This window comes from Vicia villosa, linkage group LG7 (genome assembly GCF_029867415.1).
Source record: "Vicia villosa cultivar HV-30 ecotype Madison, WI linkage group LG7, Vvil1.0, whole genome shotgun sequence".
In the NCBI taxonomy this organism is placed as follows: Eukaryota; Viridiplantae; Streptophyta; class Magnoliopsida; order Fabales; family Fabaceae; genus Vicia; species Vicia villosa.
Window position 1 is genome coordinate 112119850 of NC_081186.1, and position 23746 is coordinate 112143595.

At 36.4% G+C, this 23746-nt stretch overlaps 1 protein-coding gene and 1 non-coding gene across 2 annotated transcripts; one reads left to right on the top strand and one right to left on the bottom strand.

Moving 5' to 3' along the window:
• Window positions 1-3058: 3058 nt before the first annotated feature.
• LOC131618300 (jasmonoyl--L-amino acid synthetase JAR6-like) lies at window positions 3059-5378 on the bottom strand. Its single transcript, XM_058889552.1, has 4 exons — window positions 5089-5378; window positions 4884-4985; window positions 3724-4514; window positions 3059-3616 (listed from the first exon to the last, which is right to left on the bottom strand). Exons 1-4 carry the CDS (start codon window positions 5376-5378, stop codon window positions 3075-3077), a joined length of 1725 nt encoding a protein of 574 aa, XP_058745535.1. The 3' UTR covers window positions 3059-3074.
• Window positions 5379-23277: 17899 nt separating this feature from the next.
• LOC131621143 (small nucleolar RNA R71) lies at window positions 23278-23384 on the top strand. The gene has a single exon (XR_009289472.1). It is a non-coding gene; the product is annotated as a small nucleolar RNA R71 (small nucleolar RNA).
• The last annotated feature ends 362 nt before the right edge of the window (window positions 23385-23746 follow it).

A 23746-nucleotide genomic window follows, 5' to 3' on the forward strand; every position in this document is an offset into this window, starting at 1 on the left:
TGGAGTTAATGGACCTCCCTTTTTTGATTTAATAACCATTGATTGTACCATTTTTATATTTTGGAAGTTGGTTCTCAATTCCTAGTTTACTTTTTCCAATGAGGATTGGGAAGTATATGCCCTTATGGGTAAGCATTAATCCCATAAGGCTACTTAAGGTTGGAATAAGCGGGTGTTTGGTGACATTGACTCCCATATGGAGTCTCTCATGGTAATTGTGAGAAATCTAGATCCATTGACTGACCATAATATGCTTTCCATTGTGGAGGTGGAGACTAGATCTAAAGCCATTGCTGATATTTGGTTTCTTTTTAGGGTGAACGGGTCCTAATTGTCCTAAAGATCTAAGGCTACATGGATTAAATTTGGGGATGCTAAATAAGGATTCTTTTACGCTTCTATTAAGTGTAGGTACATGAGTAATTTTGTTCTTGTACTTAAGGAACATGATCATTCTATATAAGGAGTGAGCAAGATTTATCGTGAGGTTTTTTCCTACTTCTTTGAGAGGTTTAAGGAACTAAATGATGCGCGGCCAAGACTAGATGGGTAGCCTTCAGATATCTCTTTGATGAGGATAATTTGGCCTTGACAATAACCTTTCGTTTTGAGGAGTTAGATGTGGTGGTGTCTCAGTGTAATAGGAATAAAAGTTTAGGGCCTTATTGTTTTAATTTTTTCATTCTTTAAAAGGTTTCAGATTCTTTAAGGGAAGATGTGGGGATTACGTTTGATGATTTTCATTGTTTCTATTCTCTTTCCTAAAATGTTTCCTTTTTTTTGGTAACTCTCATTCCTAAGTTTAAGAACCCATCTTACTTAGGATATTTTTAGCTAACCTCCTTGGTTATATCCCTTTATAAGTTTATGGATAAATATTTGGCTACGAGGTTATGATGTGTGATGGATAAAATCATTAGCCCTAACTAGTCCTCCTTTTTAAAAGGGAGAATGTTGGTTGATGGCATAGTGGTTATCAACAAGGTGAATGATTTTGCTAAGCCAATCAAGAAAGCTTGCCTTAATTTTAAAGTTGATTTTGAGAAAGCATATGATTAAATTAGCTGGAGTTTCCTAGATTATATTCTTATTAGATTTTTCTTTAATGATAAGTGGAGAGCTTCGATCAAAGCCAATGTCTTCTTTGGTATTCTAGCTATGTTGATCAATGGTTCCCCAACTCTAGAAATCAATTTCCATAGAGTGTTGAAGCAGGGAGACCCTTTATCTCCTTATCTCTTCCTCCTAGTGGCAGAATGCTTGAATGGGATGATTCAAAGGGCTTTTGAGCACAGTCTTTTTTCAAGTTTTAAATTCCTCCCTCCAATTTGGAGGTCTCTCACCTTTAATATGTTTATGATATCTTCGGTTGAGAATTTATGAACTATCAGTGATATTTTGAGGAGTTTTATGGTTGCCACGCGCCTCGGGGTTAATTTTTAGAAAATTAGTTTGATTAGGATAAATGTTGACCCCTCCCCCTTTTCTTTAACTTTATGCGGATTTGATACATTGTAAGAATGAGTATCTTCCATTTTAGTATATAGGGTTTCCAGTTGGAGACCATACACAATCTCTCATCAAACAACAACACCTCTCTATGCCGGCAATACTAGTGTTATTCATATTGCAGCCAATCCTGTTTTTCAGAAACATACTAAGCATATCGAGGTGGATTGTCATTCTATTCGGGAAGCCTTTAAGAATCACATTAAATATTTTCCGCATGTCTCCTCACAACTTCAGCTTGCCGATATAATCATCAGGGCATTTCCTCGCCCTCGACATTAATTTCTCGTAAAAAAATTGATGTTGCTTGACCAACCGCATCAATTTGAGGGGGTGTCAATAAAGAAATCTGATATTTTTAGTTTCATATTATATTTTGTATGACATAGAAAGTTACTAATTGTATATTATTAGAATTCAAATCAAAATATATTTATAATTTGTAGTAATAATTATGAAATAATTTGTAATTATTAAAATTGTACTATATATGGAGGAATACTTAATGAGAAAAGCATCGAGACAAAATTAGTTTTGAAAAAATTAGTTAATCTAGGTTAGTATTCTTGAGTGTCTTGGTTTTAGTAATGGAAGTGTGAGATATATAAGTTGAGGCATACAAATATTAAGAGGTAAAATTATTATGTGAGTAGATGGAAATTCCAAATCATAAATGTTAGTATATGCAAGACTTGTGAATGAAAAGAGATGGATCTATAATGTTGTTGCTTAATAAAATTCATGTGTTTGTGTTTATGATTTAACCTTGTTGTTGCTTAATAAAATTATAATGTTGCATCTATTTTTTGTGAATGTCTTTTTTTCCATTAGTGTGAGAGGAGACAATGTCATAATTTGATTTTTAAAATTAATACCGTTTAGGGTGGTTTTAAATTTTTGTAATATTTAAACGTCTATTTTACAATTAACAATCGTTTCAACTGTCACAATTATATTTTTACAAAAAGTTATAGTTGGGCGACAATTTTTTAAACCGTCGCAAAATTCGCTCGCGGCACAAGATTTTGAAACAATTGGCAAATTGTCTCAACCCAAAGTTAGCGAAGGTTCAAACCGCCGCAACAACTAAAAATAACCAAAGATAATCACCCATAAATATTTGTTCAGAAAAAAGAAGAATGCTAATTGAAACTTCCCAATCAAGTCTCTCGTAGACAATTCCCCATTATAACAATAAATGACTATGTAGATAGATTGTTAGAGTATGTGGTACCCCTCCTCTTGTTAATATTATTGTCAACCACATATTTAAAATTGTATAAGACGCAAAAAAATATGATGAAGATATACCATAGACGTATTTGAATATTAGACAAATTCTTAAGAATAAGATAAAAATAATTGGACGATAGATGAAAAATAAAAAGTAGTTAAACAAACTTTCACACTATTTAAATAGTAAAAAACATGTGATAATAATCAGATTTTACCATGATATCACTTTATTAACAAAATATAAGAGATGAAATCTGATTAGACGAACAAAATTTCATTTAAACTATTTATTGGACTAGTAATTTCATTCTTCTCTAATTAAAAATATATCAATTATAAGCAGTACTAACGTAGCTCTTAACAACATTATCCAACAAAACTTGCAACATTGAGGTGTTTGTAGGACCAACACATCTAGGTGTCTTGAACTGACTCACAGGTACACCTCTTTCAACTTGACTCTCGAGAATCTTCTGGAATGTTCCTTGCTCAACAACTCGGAGTTCAAGAGCATCAATACCTTGGACTTTTCTAGAAGTAACATAACCTGGATCAATAAAAGACTTATCCAAACAGTTACAACACTCAGAAAGAACTTCATCACTGGTTTCACCGTTGATTTCCCAGAATATGACATAGTGTCCCGGTTCTTTGGATAAATCTATGTAGCTAGTGTAGTCAATCATCTCAATTTTCTCCTCAGCTAAAAATTTGGACGCATTTTCTACTGATAATTGTAAATCATTCTCCGTGTTCTTGTCAATGTTGATCGTAAGCAAAAGATTACTTCTGCGCATAAATTTGATTTCTGGAGTCGAGTTATGGAACCCCATAACCTTTACCACATCTCCTAGCCTATATCTGTATAAACCTGCAAATTATGCTATTTTAATTGTAACAAGAGTTTTTTATTTATTTGAAGAGACGAACAAAATTTTAGTAGATCGGAGAAGAAAGAAAGAAAAAGGAATTAGATACCTGCAGGATTGGTGAAAAGAATCTCATACTCCTCCCCAATCTTGACATCAGTTAAACCAACAGGCTTAAGCTCTACTTGATTTGCATCAAGTTGTGCCAACGGAATGAATTCGAAGTAAGCAATTTGAGGAAGAAGACAATAGGTGGCAAATTCAGGAGGCACTTTAGGATTCACGTTTGAAGCAATCCCACCTTCTGAAGCACCATATTCCGAAGTCAACAAAGGAACTTCTCCAGCATAATGTCTCAATTTGGTCACATAGGGCAACATTGCACCTGTCATGATCCCTTGAACATACTTAACATTAGGAAAAAGCTCGGGAAACAATCCATACCAATTGCTTAATCCTTTGCATTTCTTGTGGATCAAGTTAGCTAGTTCAGGATTTGGTTTCAGCAATTTGGACATAGCAGTTCTAATGGAAGGAACGGTGATTCTGCTGCTAAGAACACCGTCCTTGATATCATTAACAAGTTCTTCCCAATCTTGTTCAAAAGTTCTAAAAGCATAGAGAATGTTGTGTGCAAATGTTGCTGAAATTGATTGAACTTCTTCTCTGAAAAGTAGTCCACATAAAAGGTGGCAATAGAGTGATTGATGAAAATTAGGACTGAAAATTATTTCATGAGGACTAACACTTGGTGCTTTAAGTGCTTGCATTAAATTCTTGTATCCTGGATGTCGGAATACATTTGCAGTGGTTGTTCCTAGCATCACACCCCCTTTTCTTTGTGATGCATAGTTGCTGAAGATAAAGTTTAAAGCCTTCCCATCTTGGATAGGAAAATCTCTATAAAATAAAATTTTGTTAGATTTTATTCAAAGATTGTGAATGGCATGTATTGGTGTGTTATAAATTTAAAGTGATTTAAAATAAGAGCACGTGTCAGTGTGTTATCATTTACATGCTACCTAAACCGAAGGAAAAAATACATGAAATCAGGGGGCACCAGCTAGCCCGGGCAGGCACCCTGGCCCAATCCCTATTTTCTTTGTACTCCTCCCAATTTAATAGTTTATTTTTAGACAAAATCAGGGGTAAAATTAGTAAAAATAGAGTGTGAAAATTAAAACAGATGAATGATTAATGGTGTAAAATTTTTGCCCAGACTGTATAAAATTTCTGGCTCTTGAAGTTGAATTTTTAAATGAATAATACCTGTTCCTATAGGCAAAAGAGGTTCGATATAACTGCACTATGTCTTTAAACAATTCATCATTCCATGGAATAAATTTACGATTCCCTTGACTAGTACCAGAACTGCAAAAACATAACAATTTTCTCAAATTAAAAAACTCCTAACTTTTGCAAATTCAACATAAAATATAAAAAAAGAAAAAAATTAACAAAATATATCTCATACCTTAACGACACAGCTGTGATTGGTTTTCGAGTGAGAATAGGAGAAACATCATCAACCAATCTATTGATATAAGGCTCCAAATCTTTGTAAGTGACCAATGGAACACAAGCCTTAAAACTTTCAGGATCAGTTCTTCCATTCAATCCTAAATCTTGCAAATATTCAGCCGTTGCATTCTCTTCCAAAATCCTTCTCAATGTTTCCTTCTGAACATTCTCAGCATCCTTTGTTATTCTCTCAAATTCTTCAATCACTTTTTCAAAGTCATACTTTTCAACTTCTTCTCTCATCTTCACAATCCTACACCTATCATGTAGTCAAACAAAGGAGTGTCATTTCTCAGTTTATATTTACTATAATAATTAATATATAAAAACTATAGAGTCTGCGTTATGAGAAAATGATAGACAATAACGGAAATGGTTAGTAGTGAAACAAACAAGACAAGAAACAATAGTCAAAGGAAATTATATAGAAAAACTATAGAGTCTGTGTTATGAGAGAGAGTTAGAGAGAAAGAGAGAGAGAAAGAGGAACTTACACAAGTTTGTTGGAGACAAGACAGAGAAATTTAGGAAGAGAAAAGTGAGTTGTTGAGGTCAAGATTCTCCTAAATGTTGAATAGTATTTATAGGCAACTTTAAAATAAATTTGTGTTTGAAAACTTTAAGGAAATTAATATCAATTCATAGATTCATGTTTGCCCATGGAATTTGGACGGAATTATGAGGGAGTGTATATCTTGGTCAATAGTTAATTAATCAAAATATTCTTTTTTTTGAAGATTTATTTTATTATTCCTTACTTGATAGTTATCCTTTTTTTTCTTTACCAATATTATATTAATTTTTTTATATAATTATTAGTTTTGAATAAGACTTGACTAGATTTTTCAAGATAATATTTAAGTTTGAATAATAGTATTGAAAGATTAATAATAAAATTGTACTGAATTAAATATATTCAAATGTATATTCATAATCAAAACATTTTTAAGAGTGTCATAAAGATATTTCATTTTGCGATTTACTATAAAAAAAATCATTCTCATCCTTTCCTGCTTTTATTCAATTAGTATATGTTGATTTTCAAGAATATATTAGTTTATAGTAATTACTTTTATATATGTTATTTTTTTAAAGATGTAAACAATTTTTTAAAAAAAATATGGTTCATGAATTTAGAAAACTTAATAAACTTTTATACAGAAAACTTTATTTAATATTATTAAACTTTTAAGAAAAAAATGTTATCATTTTGACTGAATTAAGTTATTTAAAATTTGTTGATTAGTTAAAAACAGATTAGTAAAACAGACATGATATTCTAGATGTCTAATCTTTGCTTCAATATGTGAAGAAAAATTAGAGAGTAATGATGAAAATCAAAAAGGTGAAGAAGCCTAACAATTTTGATATTAAAAAACAAATGAACTGCCCTAAATATATATATTGAATGTGTTAGTGGTAGTGGTGGAATAGTTATAATGCAATATGTAACTGTATTTAATAAATATTGAATTAAAAATAGGAACTAATAAGTGACTTGATTATTATTATTATTATTATTATTATTATTATTATTATTTATTTTCTTATTATTATTATAGTATTATCATATTATTATTTTTATTATTATTAATAAATCTGATGATTTGTTATTGGTGGAAAATTTGGGGGAACATTTTGGAGGGAAGAAGTTGTAGGATTATAATTTAGTATGATAATTAAATAATTTATAATATAATAATATATAAAGATAAAACATAGTTTTTGTGTACGCCTATTTTTCTTCAATTATGTCCTTTTCAATTTTTTTAATTTCAACTTTCCTTTATCTATTGTTATATGGTAGTTTTTATTTCTTTTTCATTTTATTTTTTATTATTTTATAAATAATTAAATAAATGAGTTTAAAGATAGTGCATTATCAGTGTAAAACAGTTTTATATATACAACTAATCAAAATACTTTAATTTTTCATATAATTTCAGTTTTTTAAAATTAGAAATTAGATTTATTCTGATATATATCGCTCATTGATTGACAGTATAAAATATTTTATACTGTCAATATATTTTCTTTTTTCCCTAAATAAAAATATAAAATCATTGTTTAAATTTTTATCCGTTTGTCTGTCTGAACGATAGTAGAATATAAAGCTCAACTTATATAGTTGAAGATAAATAACACGATGATGAATAGTAGCAAATATGTTTTAATCAAATTGTTATGCACTTTAAACGTAATTAGATGAATATTCATGGCCATCATCATATTGTTTTGAGTACTTATGCCAAATTGTTAAGATAAACTCTGACAAATTAAAAGAGAATTTGACTCTCTTTTTTTCTTGTTAAGATTAACTTTTTAGTTTAAACAATTGTTTTTTAATATTTTTAATATTATTGAAAAATATTTATCTAACATTTTAATAATATTTATCAAACACAAAAATTTATCTTGTAATTATTTTATTTATTTTTATAATTATTTTAATTTTTATATTAATTAGTGATAAATAATAGTCACGAATTATGCATGTATGAATGATAAATATATTTTTTTTAAAATAATTCTAAGTTAAAGAAAGGAGTTCAACTTTTGAAATGTATTCGGTTGATAGATTATTAAGTGCATAAAATTATTATTGCTTCAACTTACATAAAAAAGAGAGTTTAATATTTGAAAATTTAAACAAAGAAGAGAATTCAACCTTTGAAAAAAAAAATTCTCTGTGTTGGAACAGATAACTTATCAGAAGATCGATGTCAGCAAAGATATTTAGTAGTAAATGTTCGTTGTAAAGAATTTATTTTAATATTATGTGTAAATAATGTAATTTCAAATAAAAGAATAACTATTTACCTTGATTTTTTTTCATAACCGAGGTGATAGTTAAAATAAGAAGATAATTTACCTCGGTTTTCTTATAAAACTGAGGTGTATAATATTCAGATTTTACTATAAAAACTTTTGTTAATCATATTTTATTCTAATACTAACTTATATTTAGGCATTTTTCACCATCCTTTTCATAAGTTTTTTTTGGAGAAAAAAATGATATATATTCCAAAAAAACATGAGAGTACAAGTTGATCCAAGGATCCAAGCCTCAAGATGACAAAAAAGAAACAGACAAAAACAAGCTAAAGATTATTACAATATCCCCATAGCTTTCTATCTAATTTAGCACACTCAAGAACCACATCTTTTATCGCAAGGAAGTCCAGCTCTTGCTCATTGTGAGGTTGAAAGGCTTTCCTATTCCTCAAGAGCCACACATGATACATCGTTTCAGCAAGACAAAGCTTCAGCAGCTTAGCACGACGGCTTTTTCCCCTAATGGCATCAATGATCCAATTCAACTCAGCTTTCTAGTCCTGCGGAGTGTGCACTATATGCATCCACATTAATAATTGCCTCCAAATTTGGCTCGTATCCCTGCACACAAAAAACAAGTGATCACAGGATTTAGGCTCTCCGCAAAAGAGGCACTTGTCATCTGTCACAGTACCGAATCTGTTTAATCTGTCCTTGGTGAACAAGCGATTTTGGCAAGTCATCCAAAGCACAAAAATAGTGCGAGGTCTCGCAAGATTCCCCCTTATCAGATTCTTCCAGGGCACAATAGGTTTATCACCCCTAAGCTCCCAATACATAGTCCTTGTTTTGTACTTTCCTGTGACACTAAAGCTCTGCCATGCTGAAGTATTAAGAAGAAGATCCTTGTGTTTGAACATGGCTTTGATGGTCCAAGATGTAGTTTGCTTTGGCATATAGGTACTGACGTTATCCCTCTTCATATAAAAATGATTAACCCAATTAATCTACAAATGGTCCTTCTTGTTACAAGGATCCCACAACATTTTACCTAAGGTATCATGATTCCAAACACCCATAATGCCATTAAGCCCACCGGCAGCTATAGGGTCATAAACAAGCTCCCAGGAGATAGGGTTTTTCTTGCTGTCCGTATCCTGACCAGTTCGCAAAAATCTCCTACAAAGGCTCTCCACATGGGCAAGAATCTTCTTAGGCAAGGGAAAATTTTGGAGCCAATAGTTAGCAATAGCAAACAATATAATTTTCACTAATTGAAGCCTACAAGTATAGGATAATAACCTAGTGCACTGTTAGAATCCCAATTGTGTATATTTTGTATTTAAGTTTTGTGGTATTTCTTACACTCTTGTGCCAAATTTGATTGCTTTTTGATATATTAGTATGTAAATAAATAACTTGGTGTTTGTTTTCTATTTAAGTTAGTTTATTAACTTTTGTAATATGTTCTATAGGTTTTAGCAATTTTTGGCAAGATGGAATGAAAAGAAATGGTCAAAACAAGCTTGCAATGAGGGTGGAAGACCAAAAGAAGGAGTTTTGTGCAAGAAGGTCCACTCAGCGGAGTCCAAGCGGACCTGGACAGATATTTTCCACCAACAAGTCCGCTCAGCGGAGTTCAAGCGGACATGGGCAGGGACGAGCAACATAGTTGGCTCCGCTCAGCGGACCCCCTCCGCTCAGCGGACCTTGAAGACAAATCAAATATTTTGGCTGCTCCGCTCAGCGGACCTACTTTTTCAACTTTTGTTCTTAGCCACATAAAATTGATGATTAAGAGTGGTTAGCATAATTTTTATCATAACACACATTTAGAAAGAAAAGCTAGGGCAAGAGAAGAAGAAAAATACCATATCTTAAGAGAAAATCAAGATTTCCAAACATCTTTGTTCAATCATCTTGAGTTTGATGTCACTAAATCTTGGTTTGTTGCTTGTTGTTGAAGCTTCCATGGATATGGAGGGCTAAGTTTTATCTTGTGTTAAGATTAGAGGTAGTTAGTTTGTAAATATGTATTTTCTTTGATCTATTATGTATGAACTTGGTTAATGATCAATACATGGTGAATATCTTGTTGTGTATGTTTCATTTGTTGTTTTGGATCACTATTGAGAGATATGTTTCAAAGCTAGATCTAAAAGGTATTCATCTATCAATGAACAAACTCTAGAGATAGATTTGTGAGTTGATAATCACATGTATCAAGCTTTTAAGATTATCACGTTGATTGTCGGCATGAGAGATCATCTGACCGATTGAAGCCGGTTGATACTCGATGCTACACTCATTGAGATTGGACTCTAGGGATGTTTTTGGCTGGCCGATTGAGTGCCATGTTGAGATAATGCCCGCGAGAAAGATCAGGAATATGAGCACCATAGAACCCGGTTACTTTTTTAGGACAGGTTGAACCAACTAAACTCAAGAAGGGAGGGTATGCACCTATGGACTTCATGTTGGCCTTTAAACCTAAGGACTTTGTGTGAATTGTTTGTGTTTGTTATCTACTTGGCATCATAACATCATAACATCATGGCATATCATCTTCACTAATAATTTCAAGGACCAAGAAATTTATTTTTGTTCTGTTTTGTAGGACATGGCTTTCGCTACTAGGGATTATATACGGATCAATTTCATGGGGATACCTTCCGAGATTAAGGAATTAGTTTCAAAGATTCCTGGAGATTCTAAATTCACAGAAAGACACGGGTATCTACTTCAACTGGTCACCTCTAAGTTTGAAAAAGACATGATGAGAGTCTTGGTCCATTTCTTCGATCCTGAACATCATTGCTTCACCTTCCCAGATTATCAGTTGGTACCTACCATAGAAGAGTTCTCAGATCTACTAGGTATACTTGTCCCTGATCAGCTGCCTTTCACTGGTTTGGAAGAAACCCCAAAACCCGAGACTATTGCTGCTGCTTTACACTTGAAGAGATCGGACATTACTTCCAATTGGGAAACAAAGAATGGAGTCGAAGGTCTCTCGGCCAAATTCTTATTTGGGAAAGCTCGATCATTCTGGGAGGCCATGAGTTACCATGCCTTTGAAGAGGTACTAGCTTTATTGATTTATAGTTTGGTGTTGTTTCCTAATCTCGATCAGTTTATTGATGTGCACGCTATTAAGATCTTTCTGACTCACAATCCGGTACCTACTTTACTCGGAGATATCCTACACTCTCTTCACACCCGTACTAGCAAAAAGCGAGGAACCCTCATGTGTTGCACACCCCTACTAGCCAGGTGGTTTACTTCGCACCTTCCCCGTTCAGTGTTAAGGAATGATCAAAAAATGCAATGGTCGCGAAGGATTATGTCACTCTCTCATTCAGATATCCGTTGGCACGTCATATCTCAGGAGTACGTCACTATTTTTGACCATTGTGGGAAATTCCCTAATGTGCCACTCCTTGGAATTAGAGGGGGAATAACTTACAATCCTTCATTAGCTCTACGTCAATTTGGTTATGCTCGCAGGGATGGTCCTCATAACATGATTATTAAAGGAGTTGTCTTCAACTATGAAGAAGATGTTAAAAACCAACGCCGGGAGTTTGTACGCGCTTGGAACAAAGTGTACAAGGTCGATAGCAAGAGTTGGGGTCAAAAGAATTCCATTCCTTCAGAGCCTTATCTCAGATGGGTGTGTACTCGTGCTCAGCGCTTCGTCATGCCATATCCATATGTCAGACCTGTGATTATGGAACCGGAGTACGAGGAAAGGGTCCCTCAGGTTATTCTTCATCCAGACATGCCTACCGACCTTGAGGAGCTGAAGAGATCTTATATCCAGTTGAAGGAAGAAAGAGACACCTTGATCGCGATTTTACGTGTCTATAAATCTGATAACTGCAAGTGCACATTCGTGTCGTGTAGTTTTAAAAGATATCGAATCCACAGGGACTATGAATCGATCTACCGTTATCTAAGGTTACTATGTAAAGCTAGGAGTACTAAAATTTCGATTGTTCCTAAGGGAAAGTGATTGTGAGAAAATAAAGAATAATAATAAAAGACAGGTATCAGTATGTATTTCGTTTAACTAAAGGTAATCCGAAGGTCCATTGGCTTTTGCATAATTAAATTAAAAATCTTTACTAATTCCAATTGATTAAAAATCCTCGTCTCAAACTTTCGCTCTGTTGATTCAGACTACTATCCTAATCCTAATGTACGCTTTCGCCATCCCATTAGATTTTAGAAGAGCTTTTTGGAAACAATGTAACTAATAAAATGCCTATTTTACGAGGTTGTTATCTATTTAAATCTCCTAATCTCAAACTTTCGCTCTGTTGACTCGGAGCAAGCTAATAACCCTAACGTATGCTTTCGCCATCCCGCTCGAGTGTAAAAACAATTTTTGAAAATAAATAAGTTCCAATTAGTTTTAATACGCTTTCGCCATCCTTAAAACTAATGTCCTATGTCTACTATCCAGTTAAACACCTCAAACTTTCGCTCTATCGGTTTTAACCTTTGACCGTCTTAAGCCCTCAAACTTTCGCTCTATTGGTTTTAAGACTTACTAATTAAACTAGACATATAAACCAAAAATAAGTGATAATTAATAAAACATAATTTAAGCCAATTTATTTCGGATCCCTACGGTTAACTTACTTTACATACCGACACCTTTAGTAATTTAGCCAGACATATTAATATGGTTAAACATGCATAAATAAATTTGGTTCATATTAATAGGCATATTAATTGGCATATAATATATCATGCAATAATAATATAAATAAAGGCGGTAAATAATAAACCTGAATTAAAATAAATCTGAATTGAATTGAATCTTGAAGTACTCGAACTTCCACCACAGGTTGGCTGGATCGTTCTTCGGAATTTAAATGGCAGAAAATAAAAACAAGGAAATAAAACGATAAATCTAACGTAAGGCTAGATCTACGAAAAGTTCACAACAATTTCCAGTGTAGAAATCGTTGTGAGAAAATAAACGGTTAAATGAAAGCAGAATAAGGAAAAAGCAGTTCGCGGTGCAATTTCGGCAGCACTTCGTTGGCAGGAAATCGGACAGATTGAAGTGAAGTGACTGGTCCTATTTATAGGAGGGGCTTTGCAGTTGCTTTGCGTGAAAAGAGGAACTTCTGCAGACTGGGACGTGGAGACGTGCGTCTCCTATTCTTCAGGGAGACTTGAGACGTGCGTCTCAAGTGGAGAGAATTTAGGGAGGTGGAGACGTGCGTCTCCCTTTTTGCTGAGGTGGCAGAGACGTGCGTCTCTGCTTACTTGTGTGGCTTGGGCTGCTTTCCTTCGTGGGCTGGATTGCTTCATTGAGTCTTTGGGCCTCTTTTAGCACACTTGGCCTTTAATTGCACTCCCTTTTTACTTCAGCACTCAATTTACGTCTTTTAGGCATAGAAAAGGGTCGTTTTGGCTCCATTTCTTCTCTTTTTCACAATTCGGCATAGTAAGAGTGTAAAACCTGAAACAAAGCAAAAACACGCGTAATATCATAATAAATTAACATAATAAACGGAAAATGCTATAAATATCTATGGATTTCAAGCTAAATATACGATATAAAATCATGTTATCAAATTCCCCCAGACTTGAACCTTTGCTTGTCCTCAAGCAAAATAAGATAGAGATAAATGAAACACACTTCCACCACGTCGTTCAGTCATACTCAGCTACATAGTGTTCTTATTCGGAAATAATGATAATGAATCTAGCAATAAACTTATAGTAACAACACTAAACAACTCCCAGTATGCATACCAATCCGAATCATGCCATTATAGCTCGACCTTTTTGACTTGTCATCATGTTTCACCCTTTTCATTCGCGCGCAATCACATTAAGCCCATTATCTTGACACGCACATAGCAGAGTAGTCGGTTAGTGACTATGATCCTTCTCATGGAGTTCTGGCACAATATGTGGTATACTCCTTGGCATTCACTTGTAGATTGTGGGGAATCGGACAATAGTCCTTCCTACCAAGTTCAGTACCAGATGACTTCTGAACCAATCGACAGTGAGTTTTTAAATTCTTTGTATTTGAGATTTGCGACCGTTAGGTTAAATGATCTTGTGAGGATCACCTTACTTAGTAGGCACATTTCTTCTTATGGTTGAGCACATAATTATTATTATGAGGATCATACACTTATATTCATCGACTCTCTGCGTAGTTTGTATCTAAGACGGTGCCGACTGCTAGAATAAACTACTAAGGGTTATTTCAAAACTTAAAGTCGGTGGTTTTGGTATAACGGGTACTCAAATCGGTTACGCATACTCGGGGTTTTAGTGTGTTGGGACAATAAGGATATTGACTATATTCAGTTTTAGTGCGTTGAGTGTTTGAGTAGCTTTGTATTTCTTGAACGTGTGGGGTTTGCGTTTATCGTTTAGGAGCAAAATTTTTGTTATGGCTCAAGAAAATGGAAGAAATTGAAATAACTACGGAATTATACATATAAGACTTAAATTCCATAAATATTCTTTATTGAATTTGAAAAACATTACAAGGAAGGGAAATAACTGAAGGGAAAAATAAAACTAAAGGAAATAGAAATAATATGACTCCCCCAGACTTAAATGATGCAATGTCCTCAGTGCATAAGAACTACTCCTCATTGTTGCGGTTGCGAGAACTGCTCGCGCCTCTTGTACGAACACGGCGACGTCTATCAGGAGAGTCATTCACACGAATGTCAAGATCATGCAAATATGTAGCAATTTCAGCGTATTGACTTTCGTTCCTAATAGCATAGTCACGGTGCTCCTGTTGCATCTCTCGGATGAGCCTAATTGTTTCAGTTTGGTTTGTCTGCATAGCTTGAACGAGTTGATCTTGGCGTTGAATAGCAGCATACATGGCTTCAAGAGTGATAGGCGGAGGGTTGTTCGGAGGAGGTTGGTTGACATCAGCTTGCCCTTGGTTGAGTTCTTCTTCATTTGCATCCATAGGTTCATTAGGATGTTCTTGTTGGTCATCTTGAGGGTTGTCTTCAATAAGCCTCCAACGTTGAACATAACGGATGTTGATTCTTTCAGGACATGGAAGGATGACATAAGGAATAGGAACTTTGTTGACGACCAAAGTGTATCGGCCATCATGGCGGGGGGAAACCAAGTGGGAGTCACGGCAGTAGGTGAGATCGAGTGACTGAGCAGGTTTCATGAGATGTGAGAGTGAGAGGAGCTCGTCACCAAGACCTAAAGCACAGGCCAAGGTAGTAATAATGCCGCCAAGCAAGAATGGGTTCGTAGCGGGGGCGTTGACTAAGCCTTGGATGTGTTGGAACATAAACGGTGCGGCATTGAAACGGATATTGTTAAGCGCACAGTAAAGGAAAAATAATTCATTTTGGTTTACCTTGTGGTTGTTAGATCTCGCAAAAATAATATGCCCCAAAACACGTTGAAAATAACGTATAGCGGGGTTTTGAATGTGAGAAGCATGGAGAGCTCTCCAACCGGTAGGATTTTCTCCAGTGAGATGGAACCAAAATTCAAAAGCGAGATCCTCCCAGGATCGACCATTGAGTTCTTGAAAGATTGAGCGGTGAGCAATTGGTGCATGATTAAAATGCAAATATGAAGCTACGACATCTTGATCTAGAGCATATTCACGGTTGAACATCCGAAATTGGATGCTACCGGTTGAGAGTGGTTGATTAGAGGGAGTGTCGTAGTTGAAGGAACTCAAAAATTCTAAGACGAGCGGCTCATAAGTAGGTACGGGTTCGGTACAAAGATGGTGGAGGCTAGATTTAGTGAGCAAACGGGTGACACCATCAATGAGACCCAAAGTTTCTAGACACTCGGTGTTCACAAATTTTGTGGGAACAACCGAACGTTCGTAGAAGGCGACATATTTAGTTCGTTGAGCATCATTGTCATCATCTCGGAAGATAATGTTTGAAAGGTCGGGAGGTGGTCTCTCGGGACGCTCACTACGGATTAATGAACGTGGAGGCATGGTGAGTGTGGAAATGAAAAATAGAGATGAAGTGTAGGAGAAATAGAGAATGGTATGAAAGTTGTGAAGAAGAAGAGTGGTGGTGGTGTGGTTTTATAGTGAGGTTTGAAAATGGGGTGGTTAATGGAGAATTAAAATGGATTAATGGTGGTGTTTGAAGTTTGAATAGAATAGAAAAGTGGGAAATGAATAGAGTTTAAGAGGTGAATGATGGAGGATGAATGAGGTTAATGGAGTTTAAATGGAATAAATAGGGGAAGAATGAAGAAGATTGAAAGATGAATTTTGAAATTCAAATTCAAAATTCAAGAGGGAAAGAGAGTGGTCTGCATGGTCAAACAGACTGCTGGCCTTGGGAGACGTGCGTCTCAGGCAGCCAGTCTGCTGGGGCAGAGCATGGAGACGTGCGTCTCCTGTTCCTTTGGTTCGTGTCAGCTGGCCCCACACAGATGGAGACGTGCGTCTCCTGTTGTAGGCAGGTGGGTCACGCATGCAAGTGACCAGACAGTGCTGACAGATACCATTAATATTGTCCATCAGTTCATAATAGTGTCGGATTTTAATACTATTAACAGCAAAAAATTATAGGGAAGTATATATATAGCAGTCAATAGCAGTGTAACATAACACAGTAGCAGTAATCAAAAGAATTTTGCATTTAATATTAAACCAGTACTGAGTGTTAACAGAAGCAGAAAGCAAAAGTGCAGAAAAATGTAAATCTAAACTAGGAATAGAAATTACTAAAACTAGAAATAAAATCTGATAGTCTAATACGGTAACATCTAGCCACGTCTATTGTTGTTCTGATTAGACTGAATGTGTTTGAAAACTTCGTCGAACTGAGCATTTACGGTGTCGATAAAATCGAAGAAATGCATTTGCAAAGTGTGTAGCTCGTTGCGCACATGTTGTACATCTTGTTGTAGCGCAGTGATGGCTTGCTCGTGCGTATTCAGATTAGGCATTCTTTGATTCACCGATGCGGTAGATGTAGCGGGTTGTTGTTGCTCGACCTCGACATCAGTCATATCAACAGTGTAGTCATCAACAGAATTTTCAGAACGAGTTTCAGGCTCATACTCAGATATAGGTTCATCAATAGGAAGAGGTTCGTAATCAGGAATGGGTTCATCAACAGGAAGAGGTTCATAATAACCAGGAGGTGTTTCAGGTTTAGATTCAGATGCAGGCATTTCCTCATCAAAATGTTCATAAGCTTGAGGAGTTTCAGGTGATGGCTCTCTCTCAGGAATCTGACCATAGTAAAGCCAGTTGGTAGGGTTGTGCACACTCGTCCTAGGATTCGGTAAGGTGAACTGATACCAAACTTTGTTATCAATGAGCAATTCAAAACGATCAGGTCCAAGATTACCGATGATACCTCGATTAAAGCAGAAATTGATGTCCATAGAGGTATGGGTACCAAAAGGTGTCAATCTAAGCAAAGGCACTCTCATTCCTATGGCATTAGCAATCATAGTGACGAATCCGCCGATCCTAATGGGTGAAACTTCGTCTTGCGTGATGCGTTCGAAGTTTGTTAGCATGAATGCGATGGCATTGACCGGGCGATTCTGAGATGTACAAAACATGATGAACAGCTCTTCTCTAGTAACTTCAGTGACATTATCAGGCTTGCCAAAAATATAGTGAGCGAGGATCTTGTGAAAGTAGCGGAAAGCAGGATTGTGGATGTTCTCAGATTGAAATTCATTCTCTTCAGGGTTGTCGTTTCCAGTGATCTTGCCCCAGTATTTTTCCAACTCCCAGTATGGAAGATTTTCTTCAGCTACTTGGGCGTATGCATCAGGTCCATGAGGTAGTTCTAACATTTCAGCAAAGTCTCGGATGCAGAAATTAAACTCCATACCAAAGAGTCTAAAGAGAATAACTCCTTTTTTCAGCCCTTGTCCACAGTTTGGAAGATAGGTCAGGGAGCTCAAGAATTCCAGGGTGAGCTTCCGATAAGTGCTAAACTTGCGGAACAAGTGAGAACCATTCCAACCGATTTGGTTAAGCAGGTGTAGGATGCTTTCTTCGATACCAAGCTTCACCATAGTTGGTTGGTGAGGATAGCAAGTCAACTCCATGTGTCTTTCAGCCAGCTTGTTAAATCTTGCTTCTTGTCCTCTACCACGGAACACAACTTCCATATTGTCAACTTCTTGCATCGTAGTTAGTAGTTAAATGAAAAACCTAGAAGTTGAAAATATTGAGATTAAGTTAGAACTAGGCTAGTGTTAATTTTAAAAATAAAATTAAATAAAACAAGTTATAATAATAATTATAATTATAAAAAGGAAGTATTTTCTCGAATGAAGAAAGCGGCTATAATTATAATAGTTATTATAAGATGTATGAAAAATAATAAGAAAATTAAAATCTAGAATAATTAAAAATAGAATAGTTAAATGAAAATTAAAAATTAAAATTTTAAAAATAAAATAAAATAAAAATAAAAAGAATAAATAAATGTGGGTTGTCTCCCACCAAGCGCTTTGTTTAATGTCGTAAGCTCGACGATTTTAAAATAGAAAACTATTTTTTCGAAAGAGCGGGCAGTTCGTCAAGTTTAAAAACTTCGATGTTTTCATCGTATTCGAGATGATGGTAATAATTAAGACGTTGCCCATTTACGACAAAAGGTTTGACGGTTTCTCCTTTGATTTCTATCGCTCCACTCGGAAATATGTTAGTTATTTCGAAAGGGCCAGACCATCTAGATCGTAACTTACCAGGAAATAATTTTAGTCTAGAATTAAATAAAAGCACTTTATCGCCTATGCTAAAATTTTTCCTAGATATACGCTTGTCGTGCCATTTTTCGTTCGCTCTTTATAGATTTTGGCGTTTTCGTAAGCGTCTTGTCTAAGTTCTTCTAATTCGTTTATGTCTAGAAGTCGTTTCTCACCAGCGGCAGTGTAGTTTAGGTTTAAGTTCTTAATAGCCCAGTAGGCTTTATGTTCTAACTCTACCGGTAGGTGGCATGATTTTCCATAAACGAGTTTGAATGGGGTAGTTCCTATTGGAGTTTTGAAAGCTGTCCTATAAGCCCATAAAGCTTCATTTAGCTTGGTTGACCAATCTTTCCTAGATATAGCAACAGTTTTCTCCAATATTTGTTTTATTTCGCGGTTAGATACTTCTACTTGACCGCTTGTTTGTGGATGGTATGGTGTGGCTATTCGATGATTTACTCCATATTTTCGAAGGAGTTTCTCAAGTATTCTTGAAATGAAATGAGAACCACCATCGCTAATCACCAATCTTGGCACACCGAACCTAGGAAAGATGATGTTTTTAAAAAGTTTGATAACTACTCGTGTATCGTTTGTAGGAGAAGCAATAGCTTCTATCCATTTTGAAACGTAATCGACAGCTACGAGTATATATTGATTTCCAAACGACGATGGAAACGGTCCCATGAAGTCTATTCCCCAGACGTCAAATATTTCTACTTCCAAAATGCCTTTTTGAGGCATTTCATCGCGTCTTGAAATGTTTCCAATTCGTTGGCATCTATCACAGCTTAGTACAGCAAAATAGACGTCTTTCCACAGGTTGGGCCAGAATAGTCCAGATTGAAGGATTTTGGCGCAGGTTCTAGATGTGCTATGGTGTCCTCCACACGGTGCAGAATGGCAATGTGTTATTATGCTTCTTATTTCTTCTTCGGGTACATAACGTCTAAAGATTCCATCGGGGCCTCTTTTGAACAAGAGTGGGTCGTCCCAATAGTAATGTTTTAGGTCATGGAAGAATTTCTTCTTCTGTTGGTAACTTAGATCAGGAGGAAGCACACCAGCAGCTAGGTAGTTTACGAAATCTGCATACCAAGGTGCGTCAGATCGGGCTAAAGCTATTTCAGCTAATTTCTCGGTTTCAGAGTTTGGACGGTACGGTTCGAATTCATTTGCTTCTAATTGGGCGATGAGTCTTTCATAAGGGAAATCGTCGTCAATTGGTACTTGTTCGGGTTTCAGATTTTCCAATCGAGAGAGGTGATCTGCTACGACATTTTCAGTGCCTTTCTTATCTTTAATTTCCAGGTCGAATTCTTGCAGTAACAAGATCCATCTCAAAAGTCTTGGTTTGGCGTCCTTTTTGGTTAGGAGGTACCTAATGGCAGCGTGGTCGGTGTATATGATTATTTTGGCTCCTACCAGGTAAGAACGGAATTTGTCTAATGCGAATACGACAGCTAATAATTCTTTTTCTGTCGTGGCATAATTCATCTGAGCTTCGTCTAGGGTTCTACTTGCATAATATATGACATGTAGTTTCTTATCCTTTCTTTGTCCTAGAACAGCTCCTACAGCATAATCACTTGCGTCACACATTATTTCGAAAGGCTCATTCCAGTCGGGAGGTTGCATAATTGGCGCAGAGATTAATGCTCGTTTAAGTGTTTGAAATGCTTCAGTGCATTTATCGGTGAAAATAAATTCGGCGTCTTTCATGAGTAATTCAGTTAAGGGTTTGGTTATTTTAGAGAAATCCTTAATGAAGCGTCGGTAAAAACCAGCGTGTCCCAGAAAACTTCTTATTTCTCTAACGGTTTTGGGAGGTTGAAGGTTTTCGATAATTTCGATTTTTGCTTTATCAACTTCGATTCCTCTATCGGATACGATGTGTCCAAGTACAATTCCTTGTCGAACCATGAAATGGCATTTTTCCCAATTAAGGACTAGGTTTACGCTTACGCATCGTTTAAGCACCATTTCAAGGTTTTCTAAACATGTTTCAAAACTTCCTCCACAGACAGAGAAGTCGTCCATAAAGACCTCCATTATTCCATCTAGGAAGTCGGCAAATATTGCCATCATGCATCTTTGGAAGGTCGCGGGTGCATTGCAGAGTCCAAAAGGCATTCGTCTATAAGCGAATGTACCATAAGGGCAGGTGAATGTGGTCTTCTCTTGGTCGTCAGGGTGGATAGGAATTTGGAAAAATCCGGAGTATCCATCCAGATAACAAAAATGTGAGTGTTTAGCTAGGCGTTCAAGCATTTGATCTATGAAAGGTAAAGGGAAATGGTCTTTTCGGGTAGCTTTGTTTAACTTCCTATAGTCAATGCACATTCTCCATCCAGTTTGGGTACGTTGTGCTACAGATTCTCCTTTTGCATTAGTGATTACAATGACTCCTCCTTTCTTTGGTACGACGTGAACAGGACTAACCCATTTACTATCGGATATAGGATATATTATTCCGGCTTCTAGCAGTTTTTGGATTTCCTTTTTAACCACATCGCTCATAATAGGATTTATTCGCCTTTGATGTTCCCTAGAGGTTTTACTATCGTCTTCGAGCATAATGCGGTGCATACACAGAGAAGGGCTTATACCTTTCAGATCTGATATGTTGTATCCTAAAGCGGTAGGGTATTTTCTTAGGACATTAAGTAATTTTTCAGTCTCGCTTCGTCCTAAGTTGGCGTTCACTATAACTGGTCGGTTTAGTTCTTCGTCTAGAAACTCATATCTAAGATCGGTAGGAAGTGTCTTCAGCTCTATAGCAGGTTTCTTAGGTCCAGGTATAGGATCAGGAGTTAAAGCTAAGCATTCACTCAGATGGTTATCTTGATATTCCTCACGCCAGTTGTCATCTTCAAAAATTGGCGGCATAGGAATTCTTAGGATGTCGGTTTCCTTATTTGGTTCGGATTTTATTTCCTTGACACACTCGTCGATTATGTTAGCAGAACAGCATGTGTCAATTATAGAAGGTGCTTTTAGGAATTGGGAAAGTATAAATTCTATTTTCTCTTCTCCTACTTCGAAAGTAAGCTTTCCTCGCTTTACATCTATAATTGCACCAGCGGTTGCTAAAAATGGTCTTCCTAATATGATCGGGATGTTAGAATCTTCTTGGATATCCATAATGATGAAGTCAGTTGGGATGTAGAATTGACCTACACGGACAGGGATATTCTCTAACATTCCTACAGGGTACTTAACTGAACGGTCTGCTAGTTGAAGAGACATTCTTGTTGCTTTAAGCTCACCTAGGTTGAGTTTCTTACAGGTCGAAAGAGGCATCAAACTAACACTAGCTCCTAAATCGCACAAGGCTTTCTCTATGATGGTTTTTCCAATTACGCAGGGTATAGAGAAACTACCAGGGTCTTTCAGTTTTGGAGGCATGTTGTTTTGGATGATAGCGCTACATTCAGCGGTAAGCGTTATAGTTTCGTTATCCTCGAGTTTCTTTTTGTTTGATAAGATTTCTTTTAAGAACTTAGCGTATGAAGGCATCTCAGTTATGGCTTCTGTGAACGGTATGGTTATGTTTAATTGCTTCAGAAGTTCTACAAATCTTTTAAATTGCGCTTCGGTTTTTGATTTAGCTAATCTCTGAGGGTAAGGAATTGGTGGCTTATAAGGTGGTGGTGGAACATAAGGTTTCTCTTTTTCGGGTTCCACTTCGTTATTGTTCTCATCAGTCTTAACAGTTTGTTCGTCAGTTGTTTTCTTTTGGGTTTCCTTTGGCTCTTGTTGTGACATGGGTACGTTTTGGGTTCTAGGATCTATGGGTCCATCGTAATTCGTTCCACTTCGTAGTGTTATCGCGTTCGCATGTCCTTTAGGATTTGGTTGAGGTTGAGCAGGAAACGTGCCAGCAGGGGCAGCAGTAGGTGCTTGTTGTTGAGCCACTTGTGAGATTTGAGTTTCTAACATTTTGTTATGCTTAGCTAAAGCATCTACTTTGTTCGATAGTTGTTTTAGTTGCTCGCTATTGTGGATGTTTTGATTCAGGAAGTCTTTATTGGTTTGTTGTTGGGAAGCTATGAAGTTCTCCATCATGATTTCTAGGTTCGACTTCCTAGGGGTGTTTTGAGCAGCTACAGGCGCTTTTTGGTAGCCAGGTGGTACAGCAGGTGCTTGTCCAGGCGCGTACAACGCATTGTTGTTCTTATAAGAAAAGTTCGGGTGGTTTTTCCATCCAGGGTTGTACGTGTTAGAATAAGGGTTTCCTTGAGCGTAATTTACTTGATCAGATGGGACTCCAGTCAAGAGTTGGCATTCAGCAACTACATGCCCAGTCAATCCACAAATCTCGCAGTTAGGTGCTACAGCGGCAGCGGTGGCTGAAGGAGTGATGGTTAAATTCTCGATCTTTTGAGTTAAAGCGTCTACTTTAGCGTTAACGCGGTCTATACCACTTATTTCGTACATTCCTCCTTTGGTTTGGGCTTTCTCTAGAGCGGCTCGTTCTCCTCCCCATTGGTAATGGTTTTGTGCCATGTTCTCTATGAGTTTGTATGCTTCATCATGGGGTTTGTCCATTAATGCTCCGCCAGCAGCGGCATCTATAGTCATTTTAGTGTTATATAAGAGACCACCATAGAAAGTATGGATGATCAGCCATGGTTCGAGTCCATGATGAGGGCATATTCTAAGCATGTCCTTGTAACGTTCCTAAGCTTCGAAGAGTGATTCGTTATCTTTCTGGGTAAATCCGTTGATTTGACCTCTAAGCATAGCAGTTTTGCTAGGCGGAAAATATCTCGCTAAGAATACTCTCTTCAATTCGTCCCACGTAGTTATGGAATTGGAAGGCAGGGATTGAAGCCACGCTCTCGCTCTATCTCTCAAGGAGAAAGGGAAAAGGCGTAATCGAATAGCTTCGGAACTAACGTTGTTGGCTTTGATAGTGTCGGCGTATTGCACGAACACGGATAAATGGAGATTGGGGTCGTCTACAGGGCTTCCAGAGAATTGATCCTGTTGAACAGCTTGGACCAGTGAAGGTTTTAGTTCGAAATTGTTCGCTTCAATCGCAGGTGGTGCGATACTTGAATGCGGTTCAGCGCGCGAAGGAGTGGCATAGTCTCTAAGAGGAC